Source organism: Poecilia mexicana, unplaced genomic scaffold, assembly GCF_051168715.1.
Source record: "Poecilia mexicana isolate PSO_F unplaced genomic scaffold, ASM5116871v1 scaffold_12, whole genome shotgun sequence".
NCBI classification, from domain to species: domain Eukaryota; kingdom Metazoa; phylum Chordata; class Actinopteri; order Cyprinodontiformes; family Poeciliidae; genus Poecilia; species Poecilia mexicana.
In genome coordinates this window covers 28,331,625-28,357,075 of record NW_028263381.1, presented here as the reverse complement: position 1 = coordinate 28,357,075, position 25,451 = coordinate 28,331,625, and the positions used below count along the sequence as shown (strand labels likewise).

General features: G+C 37.7%; 1 protein-coding gene across 1 annotated transcript in view; it reads left to right on the top strand.

The window, feature by feature from the left end:
- Positions 1-25,451, top strand: part of chd1 (chromodomain helicase DNA binding protein 1) — an 85,978-nt gene that overhangs the window by 3,347 nt on the left and 57,180 nt on the right. Inside the window, exons 3-12 of the mRNA XM_088011305.1 lie at positions 583-687; positions 4,390-4,586; positions 8,969-9,237; positions 9,481-9,706; positions 13,779-13,879; positions 13,962-14,140; positions 14,388-14,512; positions 20,365-20,581; positions 20,665-20,754; positions 20,859-21,049. Of these exons, the coding sequence (XP_087867431.1) occupies positions 583-687; positions 4,390-4,586; positions 8,969-9,237; positions 9,481-9,706; positions 13,779-13,879; positions 13,962-14,140; positions 14,388-14,512; positions 20,365-20,581; positions 20,665-20,754; positions 20,859-21,049 (1,700 nt within the window). The remainder of the gene's footprint in view (positions 1-582; positions 688-4,389; positions 4,587-8,968; positions 9,238-9,480; positions 9,707-13,778; positions 13,880-13,961; positions 14,141-14,387; positions 14,513-20,364; positions 20,582-20,664; positions 20,755-20,858; positions 21,050-25,451) is intronic.

The following is a 25,451-nucleotide window of genomic DNA, read 5'->3' as shown; positions in this document are numbered from 1 at the left end:
GACTTTTTTTTGGCATCCAAATTAATTTTAATGAGCTGATTTCTAAAAGTTGACTCTGAAACAATGACTCCTGCCTATGTGTTTAATTTCTCTATTATGCAGTTTTTATTTTTAGGCAGATTGCTTTTAGTACAAAAAACATTTGTATTTCTGTTTTTGGGTAAACTTTTCTTGAAAATGCTTCATCCAGCTGACTGGAAAGAAGGGAAATTTTTTGCATAACTGAAAAAGGTCCTTCCATTTGTACCTTACAGCTCTGCTGGATTGATGTTTCCAGTTAGTCAGGCAGCAGCTCTGACCGTTTAAAATCTGTAGACTTTTCTTTTAACTGTACACATTTTTAATGTTGTTTATTTTGGAGCAAATGTCAAAAGTTTTTTCTTGAAAATAAATTACTCAAATTTTAGTATTGCTTCATGTATTTTATTTAACAAAGTCTAAAAGTTAAACTCAGAAGATTATTTTCTATTAAATGTATTTATTGGATGTTGCAGGAGTTGCATTCTTTTTTTCTGTTGCTAATCACTTAGTTGTGTCCTAAACTTGGGTTTAGATTACTAATTTCTTTTGCATTAATCACAGTTCTGGAAGTCCAACCCCAGCATTCTGGCAGTTCAAAGATCGGCTATGCTCAGGAAACAGCAGCAACAACAGAGACAAGCCTCTTCTAACAGTGGGTCAGATGAGGTCTGTATTCAGCTGCTTCTTTGTGTGTTTATGATGTTTAATGCGGGGTATTGCGTATAATATCCTTTTTTGAGTTTTACATATTATTATGTTACTCGTGCATGATATTCCCTCATGCTTGTTTGAGAAATACTTGAATCTCCAATGGCAACCATTCCAGGGCGCCTAAACTTTAATGGTTGCCAGTATTTGTGGCAACCATTCCTCTTTTTCTAATTTAGCCATAAAAATATAAAGACATTAAAAAACTCAACAAAAGTTGCATAAATGAACAAGAACATTCCCATATCTCACTCAACTCCCCTTCCCTAGGACTTGTATCTTATCACACAAATCAATCCTTCTGCATGGTAAAGCGTGCTCCCTTTACCATGCAGTCTTCAAGCCATGCATCGGTGCCACTTTGCTCCTTCAGACTAGTGGCAGCAAGAATTAGCAAACACCTGCTGGAACTGTGCATCTGCTGAGCTTATTATATGAAGTGCTTGTCATTGCAACACTCTTAAAAACATTGTTGAATGGTAAATGGACTGAACTTGTGTAACACTTTTCCAGTCATTTTAATTACTCACAGTGCTTTACACTAGATTTGCACTCAGACACCCACACATTTATAAACTAATGTGTACATTGGTAGGGACACATTGGCATGTGACAGGAGGAATCTAAAACTGAACCTTCCATTTACAAGACAACTACTCTATCCACTGAGCCAGTCACGCACTGAAGGCTTAGTGAAGAAACAGTATTGTGCAGACGTGTTGTCAGAAAAAGCAGGAGCTTCTTGAAGAGACCCAATTTCAAGGTGTTAAATTGTGAAGTCACAGTTTTTTCTCGTCAAAAATGTTTTATTGGGGGATTAGTCATGAAAAATCAAAGCATCAACAATAAAATGTGTCCTCTTTTTCTAACTTGGCCATAAAAATATAAAGACATTAAAAAATTCAACAAAAGTTGCATAAATGAACAAGAACATTCCCATATCTCACTCAACTCTCCTTCCCTAGGACTTGTATCTTATCACACAAACCAGTGTTTCCTCCAGAAAGCTTGCCACGCCCTGTGGTCAGGATGGCAGGGCAGTCCACCAGTGGGCCACCATATTTTTCTAATAAAAAATGTTGACAGGAAATGTAAAATTTTAGGGATACTCTGATCAGGTTTTTTGCTGCCGATTCTGATCACCCATGAGGCCGTTCACAGCCAATTACCTGGATTGGCTGTTCATTTTTCGTGTTGGGTATAAATGCTACAATTTGATCTGTCAAAATTTAAAAAATGATCTAGCAATAAATTCACCTAATTTAGACATAAACATGCAAAAGATTTGCAAGCACAATACAGCAGCTATTCGGTCAAAGGACAACTGAAAAACCTGCAATCAGTAAAATAAACAATAAGATTCTCAGTACTCTAAATTATACTAGTTGTGTAAATTAAAGACAAAACGTAATTACTTAAGTTTTAGACTTATGCAGACATACAGCCATGGATAAAATACCACTATTGTTTTCTTCAGGTTTATTTGTTTTTATGTCCTATACAATTAATAGTTCACAACTGTTTAATTAGAGAACTGATATCTAGCCATTTTACAATAATAGAATATCATGTAATATGTCTTATCTTACTCCGGTGCAACAACAGCAAAATGAGAAACAATCAAGGCAGATAAAGCATGAAAAAACAAATGAAGGGCAACATGCTGTACAATATTGACAGTTATTTATAACTGAGGAATGTCTTTTCATTCTCTGTGCTACGTTGACAAAAACAACTCATTCCTCGCGGCTCCATCGAGCTGCCGCTGAATATTGAATCCGATGCAAAGAAAAGCCGGCATCTTTTTTTTTTTTTTTTTTTTATTGGCTCTAGTGGCCTTTATTCGATAGTTAATTGACAAGATTGTTGGTAATGAGAGAAGGGAGAAGACATGCAGCAAAGGTCACCAGGCCAGGAATCGAACCTGCAACGGCCGCGTCGAGGACTAAGGCCTCCATACATGGGTTGTGCTTAACCCCTGCGCCACCGCATCACACCCAAATGTTGGCATCTTTGTGCACTGCTTGTATCTTCCATCACTTCTGTTGTGCCTTAGTTTTTCTTCTCTCTTTGCTGCTCCGTCTGACCATGCCCACGGCCAATCAGTGAACAGGAGTGACGCTTGCATCACCCACAAAAGCAGGGCCGGCTTTTGTGGCTGACCATGCTCCGAAGCCGGTGGAAAAGGGGCATTATTGAATTGTTTCAATTTGTTTACTAATGAAAACCATGTTTTTTCCAGATGAGAGCCTTACTATTTCCTCCAGCTATTATTTGACAGATGGAATTTCTGTTCTTTTTTTCTTGAAAAGAAATATCAAAACAAGCTGTTTGCTATGATAAAAGTATAGATAACAATTGTTTGTGGCATTCATTAAACTGGTAGAGCTGATCAGAAACTCCAAGTACAATCAAGAGTGCGTACAATCTTAAGCTATATGGAAAATATTTGGTAAAAGTTTTAAGTATGCTTTGCCAAAATGGGGTTAATATTGTACACTAAGGGAGTGATCTTCTAAAATTACAAATAAAGTTCAGTAAATTTTGCAAAGGACAAAAAAATGCTGTGATGCCCCCTCCACTTTTGTTACGGCTCAGAGGGTCATAATGTATGTGCATTAAGTGGGCGCGTTGTTGTCAATCTACAAAGATTGATTGCGCAATTGATTAAAAAGAGCAACAGTGGTGCAGACTGCCCTTTTTAAATGAGGATTTTGTATGAGTCACTGACTGTCATCGTGGAGAGTGATAGAGAACAGAGAGGCTATAAAAGAATAACAAAGTAGAAAGTTATTATACTGGTGGTATAATTTACTTGCTGTCACTGTTTTTCTGATTGCATTTTTCTGGACAGCAGAAGCATTTCCAAACCAGCAGATGATGGAAAAGAATAAAACCCTTTCAATAAAAGCACAATAAAACAGATGAAGAATCTAGCTATGAACATTAAAGAACAACTTTAAAAGTACATTGTTGAGTCTTTGTACTAATGAGATCATTCCATAAATCCCACTTCAATTTGTGATAAAGCACAACACCATGATATTTAAAATATGTAGCAGACTCCATGAGTTCATAGTCAATACACATTGTGCTGGAGGGTTGGCTTTTTCAGAAATCTATGGCAATTCTTTTTTAGTTTTGATTAGACTTAAAGGAGATTGTGTTGTTTACAACAGTTAAGGAAAAAATCTAAAACTGAGCCATGGTCCTCTTCTTCATCAAATAGAACACTAACTAAGGCTGTGTCACTTGCATACTTAATTATTTGTTTAATTCACTGCCAGATAAGGATGTGCGGTACAGGGTTTCCCCCAGAAACTTGCTAAGCCTGGTGGCCGAGGTGGTCCACCGTGTTTTTGCATTAAAAGATGTTAAGTTGACCTAGCGACCACTCATTATCAGTTTTATGCCACAGCCCAATATGTTGTAGTATTTCTAAGAATTTACAGTGACATGCGACCAAAATTTCCCATGGCCTATGGAAGTATCACAAATTCTGTTAGTTGTATTCCTACATATTAACAGCAGACTGACCTGGAATCTTGGTTGGTCAATAGCCTAATATTGATCTCATCTGACCAAAGCACAGTTTTGGCTAAAGTTGCAGGAGGGCTTGGTACCTTTCAAACGTTTACATTTGTGTTTGTTGTTTTTCAGGACTCTTCAAGTAGTGACGAATCTGACACCTCAAGTGGATCCAGAAAGCGAGGGAATTCAGACTCCTCTGACTCTGGATCAGGCTCAGTCTCTGGGAGTGATACTGGGTCAGATTCATCGACAGAGGATAACAGTAATGAAACTGCATCAGACTATGAGCCCAGTCTCAAATTTAAGAGCAGAAAACTTCCAACCAAGTAAGTGTATTGTTGACTGTGAATAGTTGCTGCCAACCAAAAAGAGGTTTACAAGTTTAGGCCACGTCAAGAACTGGCACTTTAGGTTAGGTTTTATTAAAACATTCTTACAAGGACAAACATGGCTTTGTTTAAGCATCTTCCAAAACATTGGAACCTCCCCTTTAACAGAAAGAAATTGCCGACAGACCCTGGCTCAGAGAGAGTGCTCATCTGCCTAGGGATGCACCGACCCACCTATTTCACATAATGTAAAGCACTTTGAATTGCCTTGTTGCTGAAAATGTGCTGTATAAATACAATTACCTTACCTTACTTATGATACGATACACATATCTAGGCCTGTCACGATAACAAATTTTGCTGAGCGATTAATTGTCTAAAAAATTATTGCGATAAACAATAATATTGTTTCAAGACCTTTTGACACTGATTTAATGAAAATGACTAATAATGCATGCTATTTTCTGCCATAGATAAATGCACTTCATTTTCAAAAGAACACATAACACTGGAACTGATAAACTAAACAAAACAACCAAAAATAAAATGGATTCTCAGTCTCCGTTAACAAAAAAACGTACTTGAATAATAACTAAACAACATCAAGCCAAAGTGGAAATGAGTAGTGTGTAGTGTGATTTAGATCGTTGTGACCGCTCTGATCTAAATCAGGGGTTTTCCCCGACTGGGAGCTTAATGTGATAGGTAGCCAATCAGAAAGCGCGGATTCTCCTCCTGCTTTCTGAGGGGAAATTACAGAGGGGAATCACAAACAGCTGACACAATGCAACCCAAAATCCAGCTGACATGATATGTGGAAATATTAATATTTATTTAACATTTCGTGCAAAGAATATAGAAATGACAAGGGGAGGAGTTGGAGCCAAATTGCCTCCGCAGTTGATAAACCCGGTAGGTTTTCAGCTGTTCTTCGTTAACTTGACATAAATAGGTTATAATGATTTTCATTCAGTCAGGACTTTATGCTGACTCTAGCCACATGCATTGCAGATAGATTCTAGGAAAGCATTGATAGCCATTGTAGCCATTATTTTGGGCTACAAGTCCAAAATAATGACTCTGTGGCGGGACACCACACAGCACGATCGAATAATAATAATATAATACTATAATAATAATAATAGTATTATCCCCAAGACATACAGAAAACTCTCCTGCACCCATGTGCTACACTATGTGAAGTCAACCATCTTGGGTTGAAGTTGTGGCACTGTGTGGACTCAGATGGGATTTTGTGACTTGAAGAATTTGCAAAGAAGCCTCACCGTACATGAACAGTTGACCACTCGTATTCAAAACCAGATCACACTAAAAACGTTTGGGATGTCGAGGATAGATTTGGCTTTAGATGAACAGTGGAGACTCCATGTCAGTATCCATAGGCAAAGGAAATCAGAGAGATTTTAAAAGATCTCATCAATGCGACTTGCTTTCTTGCCAAACAGCAGCTGGTGTTTCGTGGAAATGATGAGAGCATGGGCTCTGCTAATCGTGACAACTACAGGTGCTGGTCATAAAATTAAAATATTGTGATAAAGTTCATTATTTTCCGTAATGTCATGATAAAAATTAAATTGTCATATATTTTAGATTCATTGCACACCAACTGAAATATTTCAGGTCTTTTATTGTTTTAATTTTGATGATTTTGGCAAACAGCTCATGAAAACCCAAAATCCCTGTCTCAAAAAATTAGAATATTATGAAACGGTTCTCTGAACGAGCAATAAAAATAATCATCCGAATCAACAAAGTAACTCTAAACACCTGAAAAAGATTCCTGAGGCCTTTAAAAACTCCCAGCCTGGTTCGTTACTCAAAACCGCAATCATGGGTCAGACTGCTGACCTGACTGCTGTCCAGAAGGCCATCACTGACATCCTCAAGCAAGAGGGTGAGAAACGGAAAGAAATTTCTGGACGAATCGGCTGTTTGCAGAGTGTTATATCAAGGCACCTCAGTGGGAAGTCAGTAGGAAGGAAAAAGTGTGGCAGAAAACGCTGCACAACGAGAAGAGGTGACCGGACTCTGAGGAAGATTGTGGAGAAGGGCCGATTCCAGACCTTGGGGGAAGCAGTGGACTGAGTCTGGAGTAGAAACATCCAGAGCCACTGTGCACAGGCGTGTGCAGGAAATGGGCTACAGGTGCCGCATTCCCCAGGTCAAAGGTCAAGCCACTTTTGAACCAGAAACAGCGGCAGAAGCGCCTGACCTGGGCTACAGAGAAGCAGCACTTTGGACCACTGTTGTTCAGTGGTCCAAAGTACTTTTTTCGGATGAAAGCAAACTTTGCATGTCATTCGGAAATCAAAGTGCCAGACTCTGGAGGAAGACTGGGGAGAAGGAAATGCCAAAATGCCAGAAGTCCAGTGTCAAGTACCCACAGTCAGTGATGGTCTGGGTGCCATGTCAGCTGCTGGTGTTGGTCCACTGGGTTTTATCAAGGGCAGGATCAATGCAGCAGCTATCAGAAGATTTTGGAGCACTTCATGCTTCCATCTGCTGAAAAGTTTTATGGAGATGAAAATTTAATTTGGTCTGGAATCGGCCCTTCTCCACAATCTTCCTCAGGGTCCGGTCACCTCTTCTTGTTGTGCAGCGTTTTCTGCCACACTTTTTCCTTCCTACTGACTTCCCACTGAGGTGCCTTGATATAACACTCTGCAAACAGCCGATTCGTTCAGAAATTTCTTTCCGTTTCTCACCCTCTTGCTTGAGGATGTCAGTGATGGCCTTCTGGACAGCAGTCAGGTCAGCAGTCTGACCCATGATTGCGGTTTTGAGTAATGAACCAGGCTGGGAGTTTTTAAAGGCCTCAGGAATCTTTTTCAGGTGTTTAGAGTTACTTTGTTGATTCAGATGATTATTTTTATTGCTCGTTCAGAGAACCTTTTCATAATATTCTAATTTTTTGAGACAAGGATTTTGGGTTTTCATGAGCTGTTTGCCAAAATCATCAAAATTAAAACAATAAAAGACCTGAAATATTTCAGTTGGTGTGCAATGAATCTAAAATATATGACAATTTAATTTTTATCATGACATTATGGAAAACTTAAAAGCTGCGTCATATGAGTTTGAAAACATTTCTCTGTCGTACCAGCTGCTAGCATGTGCTTGTTCAAAATGAAAACTAGCGCATTCTTCTTTGATTTACAATTTTGACTTCGAATGATTCACTTCCTGCTAAAGAGCCCCCTGGTGGTTGAAGAAAAATACACAGAAAAGCCGCACCGGGTTGCATGGTTCAAAGCTTAGGAAAAAAGTAGCGGCTTATAGTCCGGAAAATGTGGTACCGTAGGTGACATTGGATAATTTCCACGGCTCACCTGACGATCACTCAAGGCACATAGTGTGCCGCGGCACAGTGTTTGAAAAACACTGGTATAATGGATCGATACTCGCAGATGACAAATCGATATCTTCCGAGGGGAAAAATATCGATACATACTGTAGAATCAATTTCATTATACAGCCCTAATAATATCGCAAAGTGTCATTCTAAATATATACTGATAAAAATTACTAATCAATTTATAAAAACAACAACTTTGTTCCTAAATATATGTGCCTATGGCAGGATTGTGTTCTTGTGCGTTTAATGTGACTTCTGTTTACGGACATCACTGGACAGCTTCTCAACATCGGGCATGTAAGATGCAACTTTAATCTTGATGTGGCAGCTAATGTAGCGCCTTCCCTAGAAATGTCTTTCAACATTACCATATTTTTCAGACTATAAGCTGCTACCTTTTTCCCACGCTTTGAACCATGCAGCTTATAGCCCAGTGTGGCTTATATATGTACATTTCCAGTTTTCCAATTCTTTGTTGACGGAAATGTTGAAATTTTTTATTTATTCTACACTTTTATAGCATTTGGAAAACGTTAAGAATGATTGTGTCATGTTTGTCCTCATACAGAAAACATATAAAAACAAAAAATATATTTCCCATACCATCTTTTCCCATTTTCAAACATTTTTGAAAAAGCTCCAGGGAGCCACATAATTTCTTCTAATAAATGTAATGTTCTAATAAGAATATGATTTAGAACCTAAGCTATCCCACTTAAATATGTGGGATAGCTATATTATAAAACAATAAAATCAGTTCCAAGTGTTCAGTGTTGTTTAGGAATTTGTAGGTTGTGCTTATATGTAAGAATAACATTTTTTAAATTACTTTGGAGTAGTTTTGTTACACAGATAGTCTAGTTGTATTTGAAAGCACCAATATGGAAATATTGTAATTGCACAATTCAGTTTATGTAGAAGCTGAAATAAAACTGATCATCATACTTGATGACATCAACTTTGACGAAACCTTTACCACTTTTCTACTGCTCTGTGATTTTAGGATGAATTCTCGAAATGGAAAAAGTATCACTCAGAGAAAGAAATCCCAAAAGTGTTCATCTTCTGAGGATGAAAACAACTACGCAAAGATAGCATGTGGAGGGCCACGACGACAGGCCACTGTCAACATAAGTTATAAGGAAGATGAAGACATAAATACAGATTCTGATGATTTGGTGGAGGTTTTGGGTGAAGATGTTCCGATGCCTGAGGAGGAAGAGTTTGAAACAATTGAAAGAGTAATGGACTGCAGGCTAGGACGAAAAAGAGGTAAGAAGACGTCTTTACCTAATCAATAAAGTATATTCTGACTCTGTTAGGTTTAATGAATGAATATAAATACTGAAGATTATTTGGGGAAATGGAGGCGTTTGATCCAGACTGCAGGTTTGCTTTGAGGAGTCCTGTGCAGTTTTATACTTCTCATCTTGGAAATTAAATAAAAATCCAAGTGAGGATGATTAAGCTTAGATATTTTACCTAATGTGATCTTTATTTATTTATTTTTTTCAGCAACAGGAAGTTCAACCACTGTATATGCTGTAGAAGCAGATGGGGACCCCAATTTTGACTTTGATTCAAATAAAGAGAGTGGCGAGGTTCAATATTTCATTAAGTGGAAAAACTGGGCACACATCCATAACACTTGGGAAACTGAAGAAACACTAAAATTGCAGAATGTCAGGGGCATGAAGAAACTGGAAAACTTCAAAAAAAAGGAACAAGAGAAAAGAAAATGGTAAGTGGTCTTTATCTGGGCTCTTTACAGCACTACATCTGACACTTTGCACTTGATAATGTATGGCTTAGATTGAGAATATCACCCCTGTGTATACACACACGCACGCACGCACACACACACACAGGTGGAAATTAAATTTTTTCTCCACCAACCACAGTTTACTTTTAATTTCTATTAATTTTTTTATGCAAAAACTGAGAAGTAGCTTAGGCTGATGTTTTTCAGAGTATACTAAGTTTTTGAATTACTGTTTTGGGTGGTTTTATAAGCTGAAAGCGGAAATTATGTAACGATGAACTTTAAATCGTTTAAACTGGTGGCCTTGAATCTATAACCTATGAAAGTTTGACTTTTTGAGTAGAATAAAAAAACTTTTCCATGATATTCTAATCTTTTGGAAAGGGTGCACACACACACACACACGGGTGGAAATATAAATTTTTCTCCACCAACCACAGTGGCTACAACCCCTGGCAAAAAGTATGGAATCACCAGTGTTGGATGAGCAGTCATTCAGACATTTCATGCTGTAAAACAAACTCGGATCAAAAACATGACACAATATTAAGGTCATTCCAAAGTGCAACTTGTTGGCTTTCAGGAACACTCAAAGAAATGAAGAGAAAACATTGTGGAAGTCAGTGAATGATACTTTTATTGACCAAACACAGGGAAATAAATATGGAATCACTCAATTCTGAGGAAAAAAGTATGGAATCATGAAAAACACATAAACAAAAGACCATTCAAAATACATCACTAGTATTTAGTTGCACCATCTTTGGCTTTTATAACAGCTTTTAGTCTCTGAGGCATGGACTTGATGAGGGACAAACAGTATTTGGTGCCTACTCTCTTTGATAGCAGTTGCCAGATCAGCTTTGCAGGTTGGAGCCTTCTTGTGGAACATTTTTTTCAATCTCCACCACAGGTTTTCTATTGGGTTGAGATCTGGACTATTTGCAGGCCATGACATCGACTGAATGTGTCTTTCTTCAAGGAATGCCTTCACTGTTTTTGCCCTATGGCACGATGCATTGTCATCTTGGAAAATCATTTCATCATCTCCAAACATCTGTTCAATTGAAGGGATGAGAAAACTGTCCAAAATGTCAATGTAAACTTGTGCATTGATAGAAGAATTAACCACAGTCATCTCCCCAGTGCCTTTGCCTGACATGCAGCCCCATATCATCAAGGACTGTGGAAATTTGGTTGTTTTCTTCAGGCAGGCCTCTTCATAAATCTCACTGGAACGGCACCAAACAAAAGTTCCAGCATCATCACCTTGTCCATTGCAGATTCTTGACTCATCACTGAAGACAACTTTCATCCAGTCATCCACAGTCCATGATTGCCTCTCCTTAGCCCATCGGAATCTTGTTCTTTTATGGTTAGGTGTCAATGCTGGTTTTCATTTAGCTTTCCTGTATTGAAATCCCACCTCCTTTAGGCGATTTCTTACGGTTCGGTCACATACATTGACTCCAGCTTCCTCCCATTTATGCTTCATCTGTTTAGTTGTACTTTTTTGGTTTTCAAGACAAATGACCTTTAGTTGTTTGTCTTGACGCTTTAATGTCTTTCTTGGTCTACCAGTACGCTTGGCTTTAACAACCATTCCATGCTGTTTGTATTTGGTTCATATCTTGGATACAGCTGACTGTGAACAGCCCACATCTTTAGCAACCATGCGTGAAGGGTTACCTTCTTCAAGAAGTTTCACAATCCTCTCTTTTGTTTCAAGGGACATTTCTCTTGTTGGAGTCATGGTTCTCGCCACTCCACTTCGTCCAGCAGCCCTCCAAGGTGTCATGACTGCAGGTGTTTTGAACTGCACACTAACGGGCACATCTAATCTGGGGCAGGTGTCCATTTAGGGAAAGGAAATAGACTGGGTGTGTCCTTTTTTCTACCTCCAATTTGAGTGATTCCATACTTTTTTCCTCAGAATTGAGTGATTCCATATTTATTTCCCTGTGTTTGGTCAATAAAAGTATCATTCACTGACTTCCACAATGTTTTCTCTTCATTTCTTTGAGTGTTCCTGAAAGCCAACAAGTTGCACTTTGGAATGACCTTAATATTGTATCATGTTTTTGATCCGAGTTTGTTTTACAGCATGAAATGTCTGAATGACTGCTCATCCAAGACTGGTGATTCCATACTTTTTGCCAGGGGTTGTAGTAGAGAACATTTTTTACTTTCCACTCAGACATTTCACCAGCCTCGATAACAAAACCCCACCAGAACAAGCAAATGACATAAAAGTTATGATTTATTCTTAACTCTATGAAAACCGATTTACTGACAATAAGTTTACCATTTGTATGAATAGAGACTAATTTAACATAAAACATGGATACCTTAACAGAGGTGTTATGATCTGTGTTTTCTGTTTAGTTATTTTTGAGGTTTTTCTGTGTTTTAGTCCATTTTCCCCTGTGAGTCTGTCTTCCCTGTTGATTGCTCCCAGCTGTATCCAGTTCCCTGATTACGTTCCCTGTGTATTTAACCCCACCTCTTGTCTTTGTCTCTTGTCGGGTCCTTGTCTAACATCCGTCTAATGTGGTACCAGTCTGTCTGAGCCGTCTTGCATCTCGTCAGTCAAATAAGTCGTTTTTGTAGTTTAGTTTAAGTCGTCACAGTAGAACTGGAAAGTCCTGTGGCGGCAATGGCTCTTATTTTGTCAGTCTTTGTTTAGTTGCTGCCGGTGCTGAGTTTTTTGTTTCCACTCTGCCGTGCTGCATGTTCTCGGACTGCTTTGAGCTGAATTTGATTATTAAAGACATCAACCTCACTACATCCTGGGTCCTGCGTTCAACCTCACCACCCCTCATTCACTGTACATGATAAGAGGAGTAGTGCAATAAGTTCACTTGAAGTAATTACTAACAGCAAACTTTAACTATGCATCCCTAACATTCTTGCAATCATTTCCACATTTTGGCTACAACCTCCCCAGATAGTATTTATTGAAGATGTGTCTAGTTATTTTTTAAGCGTTTTTAAATGGCATCAATAGCTGTTTTTTAACTGTTCTATTTGTTTTCCCTTACTTATTATGTTTTCTATTGAAATTCACAATTATTCTTCTTATTAAAATATCTCAAGGTGTCCATTATTAATTCAGCGTGTTCATCATTCCTATGTTATTCCAGTGTTTTTCGACTGCCTGCTAGCTTACATGAAGGTTTTCTGCCTTCAAAGTCGAATGCAGCCTGCATTCGACTTTGAATGAACGTTTCCTTTTTTACTTAACTTTATTTGATATATGCGTGTTGTGAGAGTTATTTGACTCGTGTAATTTATGGTACTGAGAACCTTAATGTTAGATATTGTTTTACTGATTGCAGGTTTTTCAGTTGTCCTTTTGACTGAAAGCTGCTATATTGTGCCTGCAAATATTTTGCATATTTTATGTCTAAATTAGGTAAAATTATTGCCAGATCATTTTTCCATTTTGCCAGATCACATAGTAACATTTATACTTGTATATATTTATATTTGCATGTATATGGATATGTATGTGTATATTTTGCTGCTGTTTATTACTCCTAATAGTTTTAAATACCTGATTCCAAACTAAGCACCTGATTTTCTGTTTTCAAATTTAGTCAATACAAGTCATAATCACAAGTATCTGATAAAATTTCCATTTCCATTTGTTATTAAAATATTATTCTTTTCACCTGAGTGTCCAAGACATGTGGCTGCAGATCCGATGAGACAACAAGTCAATCATCGAACTGCGGCCTCAGGTGTCCTGGTACCAAGAGCACATATGGACACCCTTATGCTTGAACATGGTGTTCGTTATGGACAGTCCATGACGAGCACAGAAGTCCCAACAACAGAACACCACTCGGGTTCAGACCACAGGACCATTCCTGCCAACCACACCCCTCTGCGTCTCATTGTCATTGTCCCTTATTTCCTCAGCGATGGAAAAATGTTTCCATTGGTTTTACTCGTCATAAGCTCCACTTTTTCTAGTTCCTCACCGAGGACCTGTCTGCCTTGGGTGACTCAATACTCAAATTCATTTTAACTGTATCTGTTTCTTTAGGTTAAAGGCAGCATCACCAGAAGATAGAGAATATTTTAATTGTCAAGAGGAACTGATGGATGACCTGCATTCTCAGTATCGGCTTGTTGAACGTATCATAGGTATTGTTCTATGATTATTCTGAATGTGTTTGCTAACCCTGAGTTTGTGTGATCCAATAAATGATTGAAATATATTTTGCAGGACATTCAAATCAGAAGTCAGCTGCTGGTTACCCAGACTACCTCTGCAAGTGGCAAGGTTTACCATACTCAGAGTGTAGCTGGGAAGATGGTGCTCTGATTGCCAAAAAGTTCCAGAAATGCATTGATGACTACATGGGCAGAAATCAGTCAAAGACCATTCCCTCTAGAGATTTGAAGGTAAATTTAGACCTTATTTTTTCCAACAATGTTGGCAAAAGTTTCAGAATAAAATGTATGTTCTGTAAAACATTTTTTCCCGTGACACATCATCAATAAAAACAGATTTACTGTACATATCATTTAAACCTGGTTTACTTAGTTATGTCAATTTTATTGACATGTATTTAGTATTGGTTTTTAGAACATGTTTTTAGATATCAGTATTCCACTTAAAGAAATTCAAATGAGGATTTTGTTTTATTAGTTGATGAAACAGAGACCCAGGTTTGTACCAATGAAGAAGCAGCCAGCTTACATTGGAGGGGATGGACTGGAGCTCAGGGACTACCAGCTGGATGGTTTAAACTGGATGGCCCACTCCTGGAGCAAGTATGACTCAACAGTCTTTGTCATTTGGTGATTTATCCTACATCTTAAATGGGAAATCTTCTCATTCTATGGAATTTCTTCATCTATTAGTAATAAGGATTGCTATGACTGGCACACATTGCTCAACTCTAGCTTGAAGTGAAAAACATTTCGCCAGCTAGAATCTGAATATCTAAATGTATTAGACAGCAGGAGAAAGTAAGGCTTTGTTTTAAATTATTTAGATTTGAAGCTAAACCATACTGGTAGGAACATAGTGACAACATCTACCTTCATAAAGCTTTTCCAGCATCATCATCATCTCACAGCCTCTCTTCTGCTTTACTCTCTTTGACCACACTGTAACAGTCCTGGTGACAAATCAGTGCATTTGAAATATACTGATATTTGAGCTTTTCCTAAGCAAAAACCTTAGATCAAAACTATACAACATGGAATGTGCTGCAGGTCAAAAAAGATTAATGTTCAATCATAATAGTAAAATATAAAAAGTTGAGCACAAAATTATAGCACAAAATATCCATAGCAGATTTAGTGTTAAGGAAATGCATTAATTTTCCAACATACGTCTTCTGAATGGAAGCAATACTTCTATTTTCCTCAAAAAAAAAATCCAACTTGTATCTGACAGACAATTTGTGGAGGGAGTTAAAGAATATGACTATGGAACAAACACACTCCAATCTCATTGACTTGGAGCTCATCACCACAGATGAATCATCAAAACATGTCAGCATTTATAAGATGAATTTGTTTGCTGAAATGCAGTTACAGTGTCTTCCACTGATTATTTTAAGCATATAACTTTTTTCAAAGTATACACAATATGTAAATAAAAACTTCCATCCCTCCCTCTCTCCCTCTTCTGCTTATCCGGGGTCGGGTCGTGGGGGTAGCAGCTTAAGTAGGGAGGCCCAGACTTACCCTGCCACCCTTCGAATACACAGCCATACATCAAAGCAAGTCCATTTTAAACTTGCCTATGGGAGTGTGGGTGGTATGTGAGTGTACAGCAGCAGTGAAAAACTCTTTGCTGATGTTCCAGTAACACACAGAAATGGAGAACCTCAAGGTTGGGATTTTTATGGTCTCAGATATAGGGCTGTATAAATAAATTGATTCGGCAATATATATCGATATTTTCCGCCCTCGGAAGGTATCGATTTTTCATCCACGAGTATCGATCCGTTAAACCATAGGGGTCCATAACCTTATAGCTCTTTTTAACGTCTAGTTTGTTACGGCGTAGCAGCAAGACTCCGCCTCCCTCAGTCTCACTTTCAACTTGAGCTTAAAGTGCACATTAGAAACTACACACCAGTTTTTAAATTGTATTAATAGGCCACCGGAGTTATGCTAAAATTAGTAAGCCATATTTTTCCGAATGTCAGAGAAATGTCAAGCGCTGCCATTTCCCGGCTTTTCCGATTATGTGAGAGGGAATGAGCTTCCAAACGTACAAAACGAAACGAAACATTAGATTCCTGTGTTTTTGGAAATGTAAAATCTTCAATAAATAACAATGGGCTGTATTTTGTTGCTGAGAAACGAAGTAAAGTTGCGCAAGTAACCGTGAAAGAGAAGCAGAAAGGAGTAGCGGCGCAAACGGAGCAGCTGCAAAAGCGGTGAGATCGCGAAATTAATGCAAATTTTGACTGGTAGCATTCACTTCGTAATTAGTTTTTAGCTTAGCGGTTTTTGTTCTTTATATATAGGATCACCTGAAGAATGAACATGGGTTGATAACATCCGAAGCGGGCGCGCAGCAGCGCTGTGTTTTGAGCAGGAAGACGAAGAGGAAAAACCCCCAGCCGGAATCCGTGGTGCAGTGAAGATTTCCATGATAACAATGGCTGATCAATCATTGTTATTAGCAACAGATGAAGAGTATCAGAGACTGAGAGTACAATGAGATGCTGGCAGTCTGAGAGGCAGCTACTCAGAGATCCAAGCAGGGGAATGGCGGCGCTGCGTAGCTGCAGGGAGTCGATCACTACGGGGTGAGGCGGAGCCACGACTTTAGCAGTTAGACGAAAGCAGCTTACAGCCACGGCTAACTCCGGGAGCCAAGGTAGAAAAGCCTTTTTCCCCATAGTCCAAAAGACTGCATTTGTGGCTGCATTTTGGAGTAAAAATGTAGCCACAGTGTCCAAAAGCAAAAACATAAGTGCAATCATTAGCATATTGAGAGTCTACAGAGGCTGATAATCTCCGTTTAAACTTTTGAGTTTTATGACAAATCCACATGAATTAAATGACAGAAACTAATTATCTCACTGCATCTTTGATTCATTTTGTCCAGCTGCAGACTGTTACACTGTCCAATCAGAGTCAGGTATTGTGTAGTTGGTGCTTTTTCAGTTAACTAAATCCAAGTCTATGGAACACAAAATGTCACTAAAATCACTCTGTTCTTCTAAAATCTTTCAGAAAATCGTAAAAATGCACTGAACCGTGATACATATCGTATCATGACCAGAATATCGTATATCGTGTCGTATTGGGAAATTATTGTATCGCTACACCCCTACTCAGATATTTCATTTCGCCTTACAGAAATTCATTGCTGAATCAAACGTAAGACAAAACACAATACAGAAATTCAGTTCAGCTGATTATTTTGCTACACATATGAATGTATATGTATTCTGGCACCTTATTTCTTTTCAAATATGTTACTTTTTGGATTTAATGTTAATGTCAAAAAATGTAAAATATGAACTTTATTAAAAAAAATTGTGAAAAATAAAATGCACATCGCCAAACTAAGTTCTGATGTTTCTGACTGGCTGTTGCAAAACTGCATCTCCAACAGTTTTGCACTGCATCAGCTGCACTCTTTCTCTCTTCTTTATGCTGCAGAGAGGCAAACTGCTTGCAAGGCAGCTAAATCACAGACATTCCACTCCAAAACTTCACGCTGCTTGTGATTAAATTCACAATTACACTCATCCAGAATGAGCAGCTCTCTGATATAAGTATATCTTAACGGTCCAGTTGTAGGAGAAATGCTGTTTGGAGTTTGCAGTGATGTAAATCACAAGCCAATCCAGGGTTTCCCCCAGAAAAACTTGCTAAGCCTGGTGGTCGGGGTGCCAAGGCAGTCCACCAGTGAGCCTGTTTTTTGCATTAAAAAACTTTATGTTGACAGAAAATGTAAAAATATCTCTGGTTACTTATGTTACTGGAAGACATTGTTGACAGTGTTTAAGCACACAGCTCCAGTCTTAAAGCCAAAAATATTTCAATTAAAATAAATATATTTTTTGCACATCTGTTAAATCCCAATTAAGTAATCAGCCAGTGGCTATTCAAACACTGTGTAATGCTGGTCACATTTAGAGTTGACCCAAGACATAATTGAACTAAGCAACTACTTTTGGTTCCGCAGACATTCAGGATTCCCATAAATACTAACATTTTAACACAGATTTATCTTGAACTTTAACATTTATTGGGAATATCAATACTGTTAAATTTAATTAAATGGTTTCAGCATTGATAAATCAAAAGAGTTTTTAATTGTTTAACATTTAAATTTAAGATTTTAAAGTGCTGGCAAGTTTACTTTGTAAAATTGCAAACAATCTTCATAGTTTGTTTTCTTACAATAGCGAGAATCCATTGCTTTGAGTTAATCTTTGAGTTTGAGCTTGGTTAGGGTTAGCTCTGCTCAATAGTCAGTTGATTGTTAACAAAGACATGCAAATTCCTTCACATATAATATATTTCTGAATGTATTTTATCTCAGCAAATTACAATTGCCACTCATTGCTTTTCAATGACCCTTGAGGACAAAAGTAACCCTCCTCCTTTGGTTTATTTTTTTGTATGGGTCTTTAATATTTTTATTTTTTATTTTTGAAACACTGAATTTGGAGTTTTCATTAGTTGTCAGTTATAATCATCAACATTTGAAGTATAGTGATCCCTCGTTTTTTGCGGAGGTTACGTTCCGAAAATAACCCACGATAAGTGAAATCCGCGAAGTAGTTACCTTTATTTTTTTTACAACTATTACAGAGCATAATTAAATTCTGTACATTGAAACCAAAGAACAAAACCTGTTTACAGATCAGTGGATGTGCGTGTGGATCAATCACAGCATTAATGTCATCCGGAGTCATGTCATTAAAGCGTCTCCTCCAATCTGCTTTACGAGATTCACAGTTGTATCTACGGCAGAGCCTCCGGCCACATTGTTTTTCAGCAGGCATTCAAAGTTTCAGTTTCCATCTCTTGAATGGCCAATGTGTATTACGTATATTTTAGCCAATCAGGACGCAGAACACAATGCATTGTGAAAAAAACTGCACACAAAAAATCCGTGAAGCAGCGAGACCGCAAAAGGTCAACCGCGTTATAGCGAGGGTTCACTGTATATCAATCTGTGTAATGTATTAATATACAAGTTTAACTTTTTGAATGGAATTACTGACATAAAACAATCAGTCAATCACAATATTCTAATTTTGTGATCTGCACCTGTACTTTAAGAAAATATGAAACAATCTTAGCTTAATGTTTGCAAAGCAATGAAAACAGCCCTGGGGTTTGGGAGGATGCAGTTACTCGAGCATGAAAGCTAAAAGTCAAAATACGTACAGATATTACTTCAATGGAGATGTCTGGGGCATATATTGTGGTGTTACTGGTTGAGCATTTTTAAAAAGAATATTTCCTTTTATATTAATCAGTGTGTCCCCCAGGGACATGGATTTGCGGAGCGGGTGGGTGGTGGGCAAATGTTTAACGATGCTCAGATTGATTGGCCCCATTTTCTTTAATTTTGGGTGATGGATGCAGTTTCACATTTGCATGTGAAACTGATCTTATCCACTGATCTTTTCTACCACCACAAGGATCTAATACAAGGCTGAGTTTAGCAATAGTCAGCCTACTGTTGCCAACTTTGCAGTTTTTTTCCTATACTTAGTACAGAAGCAAATCGAAATGGGTCAAAATCAGACAGGCTTCTTAAATATAGGTGATCAGCCAGAAAACTTCTATCAGTGCATCCCTTCTTTCTTTTAATTACAGCAATCAATCTGTAAAACAATTGACTGGAGTAATCTATGTAATGATCATTAATACCAAAAATGTGGTTAACTGTATTAAAGAACTTAAACATGGTTTTGAATAGCTCTGCATTTTTGACTGAACGTTGTTAAGGAAAAAAAAACTTGAAAATATTCTCTATTAATCTTTCATAAATTGTATTTATATATCTTTTAAATAAATAAACAAACACTCCTGACTCAGTGCATATGAGTGCTGGTGACAGAGTAAAAGAGTGTGCTTTCGTCCAGCTGTTGTCAGCTTTGGCGTTGGCGATTTTGAAAATTTGCGAACAACCACATAGGGATAGAAATTGTTCACAACATGATCTGACGTTACTTCGATAGCCCAATAAAATCAATAACATTAACTGTATATATTTCTATACGAGTACAATTTTTATTCTGGTGACTGTTTATAAAGCAATGTTAAAAAAATCCCTCTGTTTTGAAGTTACGTATTTGTTTGGCCAAACCCAATATAAAAAAGCAAAATATGCCAAATATAATCTGTGATGTTGTTATTGAGGTATTTAAAAAAAATATACAGTGAAAAATGTATCACCTACCCCTTACCCTACCCTACCCCGAACCCTATTGCAGTGAAATTAAGCCGACTGTTTCTCAGATGTTCGAGGAATGATCAGCTCTTAATGACTTAACTTATTGGTTTTGCTTATTGGAATGTATATATGAGCTATTTTAAATAACTTATATTTTATCTATTTAACAATCAAAAGTATGAGAATTTCTTAAACATTTACATATGTTTTTGTTGTTTTTTTTGATTCATAGAGGCAACAGTTGTATTCTTGCTGATGAGATGGGCTTAGGAAAGACCATCCAAACGATCTCTTTCCTCAACTACCTGTTTCATGAGCACCAGCTGTATGGACCATTTCTTCTAGTGGTGCCTCTTTCTACACTTACATCTTGGCAAAGGGAAATACTGTTATGGGCCCCACGGATGAATGTTGTCGTCTACCTCGGAGACATCAACAGCAGGAATATGGTAGGCTGGTGTAGAGTAGGTATAGGATTTTAGCCGTTTATTTACCGACAAGAAAAAGTTACGTTCTGTTTCTTATCGAACAGATACGAACACATGAGTGGATGCATGTCCACAACAAGAGATTGAAATTTAACATCCTCCTCACAACGTACGAAATTCTTCTAAAAGACAAGGTCTGCTTCATTTCTAATCCTACCTGTATATTTCTTTTTTTTTAAGCTTTACAGAAATGTCTCTATGTAAACACACATGTACTACCTATAAAATGTTTGTCCAGTCATTTCTAGGTGGTGTTAACTGGGCCTTCATTGGTGTGGATGAGGCACACAGGCTGAAAAATGACGACTCTCTTCTATACAAAACAATGATTGACTTCAAATCCAGTCACAGGCTTCTAATCACAGGAACACCTCTTCAGAATTCCCTAAAAGAGCTCTGGTCATTGCTTCACTTCATTATGCCTGAAAAGTAGGTCGTATTTATTGTTCCTTGGTATAAAAGTTCTCTTCATGGTAATGTTGTGTACTCCATTCATATGCATATGCTTTTGTTTTTGCTAGTTAGGACTATTTCAGTCCTATCTCATCATTGATGAGGCAACAAATGTTATGGATTTCCCTATCAGTTTTTGTTTTGGTTAGTTAACAATTATGAAACTCACTCTCCTCTTTCTTTCCACCTTCTCAGTACTGGTACAATCCTGAACCTTCTCTAGTTTGTAGACCTTGAAACCTCACCTTGGTTTCAAGATGTCTCTACATTGTCATGTCATGTCTTCAAGCAGTAAAGAAAATGACTTGTTAAATGCAGATTCTTGCTTTAAGCACCGTTTAGACCTTGAAGGATTGCCAAGCATGGAACCTACAAAAATGCTGAAAGCTTCTTTCCTGAACAGATAATATATCTACACCTGTCACTATAACAAACATTGCTGAACTATAAATTGTCCCAGAAGTTATTGCGATAAATTATAATATTGTTGTTTGGAGACCATCATCAATAAATCAATCAATCAATCAAATTTTTATTTGTATAGCACATTTCAGCAGCAAGGCATTTCAAAGTGCTTTACATAATTAAAATAAAAACAGCATGTGACATTGAATAAACAGTGAGAAAGAGAAAGACATTTTGAAAAAGATTAAAAAAGATAAAAACATTAAAACCCGCACCCCTTTTAGGACTTCAGTTAAACTTTGTTTATCTGTCATTTAACTGGGGCTCTAACCCTCTGGGACTTTAATCAAAAACACCGTTTGACAAGGACTCCAACCTCTAGGTTTTTAGTTGAAACACCGTCAACTGGGACTCTAAACCCCTTAGGACTTTAGTTAAACGTCATTTAACAAGGATTCTCACACCCCTAGATATAGATTCTTTGACCTGGGACATTTTCAGCGGGGGCTTTGCATAGACAGTGTAAAAGAGAAAAAAAAGAAGTTAATAAATAGATAAAAAGTAAAGATAAAAACATCGAAGACATCAAAACCCACACTCTAACCCTAATTTAGCCATAAGCAAGGTGGGTTTTAAGTTGAGATTTAAAGGCCCTCAGTGTTTCAGCTGTTTTACAGTTTTCTGGAAGTTTGTTCCAAATTTGTGGTGCATAGAAACTGAATGCTGCTTCTCCTTGTTTGGTTCTGGTTCTGGGGATGCAGAGCAGAACCAGAACCAGAAGACCTGAGGGGTCTAGACGGTTGGTACAGCAACAACAGATCTTTAATGTATTGTGGTGCTAAACCGTTCAGTGATTCATAAACTAGCAACAATATTTTAAAGTCTATTCTCCGAGCTACAGGGAGCCAGTGTAGGGACTTTAAAACTGGTGTGATGTGCTCTGTCTTCCTGGTTTTAGTGGGAATGTGAGCAGCAGCTTCTGGATCAGCTGCAGCTGTTTGATTGATTTATTAGTCAGACCTGTGAAGACGCTGTTGTAATAATCAATGCGGCTAAAGATAAACGCATGGATGAGTTCATCTAGATCGTGCTGAGACATTAGTCCTCTGATCCTGGAGATGTTCTCCAGGTGATAGAAGGCCGACTTTGTGACTGTCTTAATGTGGCTCTGAAGGTTCAGATCAGAGTCCATCACTACTCCCAGGTTTCGGGCCTGATTGCTGGCTTTCAGTTATAATAACTGAAGCTGTAATGTAATGTAACTGTAATGGCATAATAATGCAAGAACACATTCTCAAAAATCAATAAAGTTTAAATTCAGATGAATATTTAACCCTGGAACTGGAAGACATTTTAAATGTCTAAAATAAATCAACAAAATAACGGAAACATCAACTAAAATGAATAATAACGTTCTTAAACCAAAAGTGAGTTGAGACTAGGGCTGTTGTAAACGAATATTTTAGTAATCGAGTAATCTATCGATTATTCTTACGATTAATCGAGTAATCAGATAAAAAAATATATAAAATGAAATATTGGTAAATCTGGCATAATACCGGTGTTACTATCAGATATCAATATCAGTCCAATTTTTCATATTTGAGCATCCCTAACAGTTGCTTTTTTGTAGTTTAGAAAACTAACCTGTAACAATAATAGCTCACTTTCTAAGTTAACCAGAAGAAAAGTTATAGAAAAATCTGAAATTATATTGAATTTAATAACAAAGAGGCAGGCTCACAAATATGCTTATAAAAATGTCTACAATCCAGCTTTTAGTTTATGTATTCATCTTCAGTGAGTTTAATAGATTAATTAAACTCACCTTGCCACCTAACCTGTCACGCTTTGGGTTTGAAAATACGGGAAATGCCGCCTGGAGTGGGAGGAGAGGGCGAATGAACGAACGTAAGATGGAGGGGAGGAAATAGACCAGCGGACTGACGAACCGTTAGACCGGGGGACGAACACGGGGGGAAGCAATACGGGATATTTACGACACCTTCACTGGTCACACTCAGAAACTCATCTACCAGCCATGTACGATGCGCTCCGCCACCCGTTTCTTCAGACCGGGATATGAAATTTATTGTGCGGTTCGTCGGTAAAGCTACATTTACACGGTAAGCATCAGCTACTCAGCCGCCCGCCCTGTTCAGGCTATCCGCTCACCTCAGCGCTCTTCCCGCCGTTCGCTTTCAACCAGCAGCCCCAGAGGAGAAATGCTGCCGTACTCCAGGCATTCCCCCAGTCATTTTAAGGATGCTTATTGGTTCCCCAAAAACGATAAAAAGTCGGGCATTATCATCAATCAATAAAATCCCCAGGGGCCAATCTTGAAGATTGGACTTTATGCCGCTGAGACTTAGCTTTTGTCAACAACTCAGAGGCGGAAGTGAGAGCTCCGCGCAACGCAAATGAAGTCCCGGCCAGAACACGGTCCGCTAACTAATAAAACATAAATTAACGAAGCTTCGAGGCAGGTAAATTTTCCTCGAGGAATTTTAGTAATCGAGGTACTTGAATCATTCGAGGAATCGTTTCAGCCCTAGTTGAGACCAAATCACCAGACTGAAAACTTTTGTCATCCAGTTTTTCGTAGAGGGAGAAAAAAGAAGAAAAAAAAAAATCATACAAATGGAAATTGAGTTTGTTTGAATTTATCGTCCGATTAATTGATTTATTGCTTATTGTAACTGGCCTAAATATGCTTTTCCATGTGGGATAAAAATTTCACTGGTCAAACTGTCATGAATAATCTCTGCTGGAAATAGAATAATTCAGTTAAAGTTTGACCAGTCTATTTAGTTGTTATAAAAAAAACAGTGCCAGACTAATTCAGTCCAATGTCCTTAAAAGTATGAGATTGTGAAATTAGTCGACTAATTAATTTCGGTATTTGCTACTGGTCGCAATGTGTACAGAAATTGGGGCTGGACGATACTACTAAACACTTATTACAGCATAAGCTTTTGATATCAGTCAATGCTGATAATTGTCTATCGATAATTATTGAGTAGTTTTTTTGTCTTAAATATTTGAAATGCTGACAAAATGGTGGCATGACTTTTCCTTGTTTATCCACAGTTTCACTCTGTGCTATTCAATCAATCAATCAAATTTTATTTGTATAGCACATTTCAGCAGCAAGGCATTTCAAGGTGCTTTACATAATTAAAGTAAAAATAAGAACAGCATGTGACATTGAGTAAACTGTAAGAAACGGTATTATCCAGGCCCCGTTGCCTGACGGGTCGGAATTTACAGATTTTTAGTCAAAACGCCATTTGACAAGGATTCTTAAACCTCAGAGTTTTAGTTAAAACGCCATTTAAAAGAAATTAATAAATAGATGAAAAGTAAAGATAAAAACATTAAAAACATTAACATCAAAAACATCGAAGACATCAAAACCCACACTCTAACCCTAATTTAGCCATAAGCAAGGTGGGTTTTAAGTTGAGATTTAAAGGCCCTCAGTGTTTCAGCTGTTTTACAGTTTTCTGGAAGTTTGTTCCAAATTTGTGGTGCATAGAAACTGAATGCTGCTTCTCCTCGTTTGGTTCTGGTTCTGGGGATGCAGAGCAGAACCAGAACCAGAAGATCTGAGGGGTCTAGACGGTTGGTACAGCAACAACAGATCTTTAATGTATTGTGGTGCTAAACCGTTCAGTGATTTATAAACTAATAACAGTATTTTAAAATCTATCTATCTATCTATCTATCTATCTATCTATCTATCTATCTATCTATCTATCTATCTATCTATCTATCTATCTATCTATCTATCTATCTATCTATCTATCTATCTATCTATCTATCTATCTATCTATCTATCTATCTATCTATAAATTTGAAGCTGCTGCACAAGTTACTCAACAGTCTGGTGCTAGGTAATCAAAAAGTGAGTGCGTTGGTTGATGCCATCCACCTTTCTTAGCTCACCATCAGAGGTTGAGCAGCTAAATCC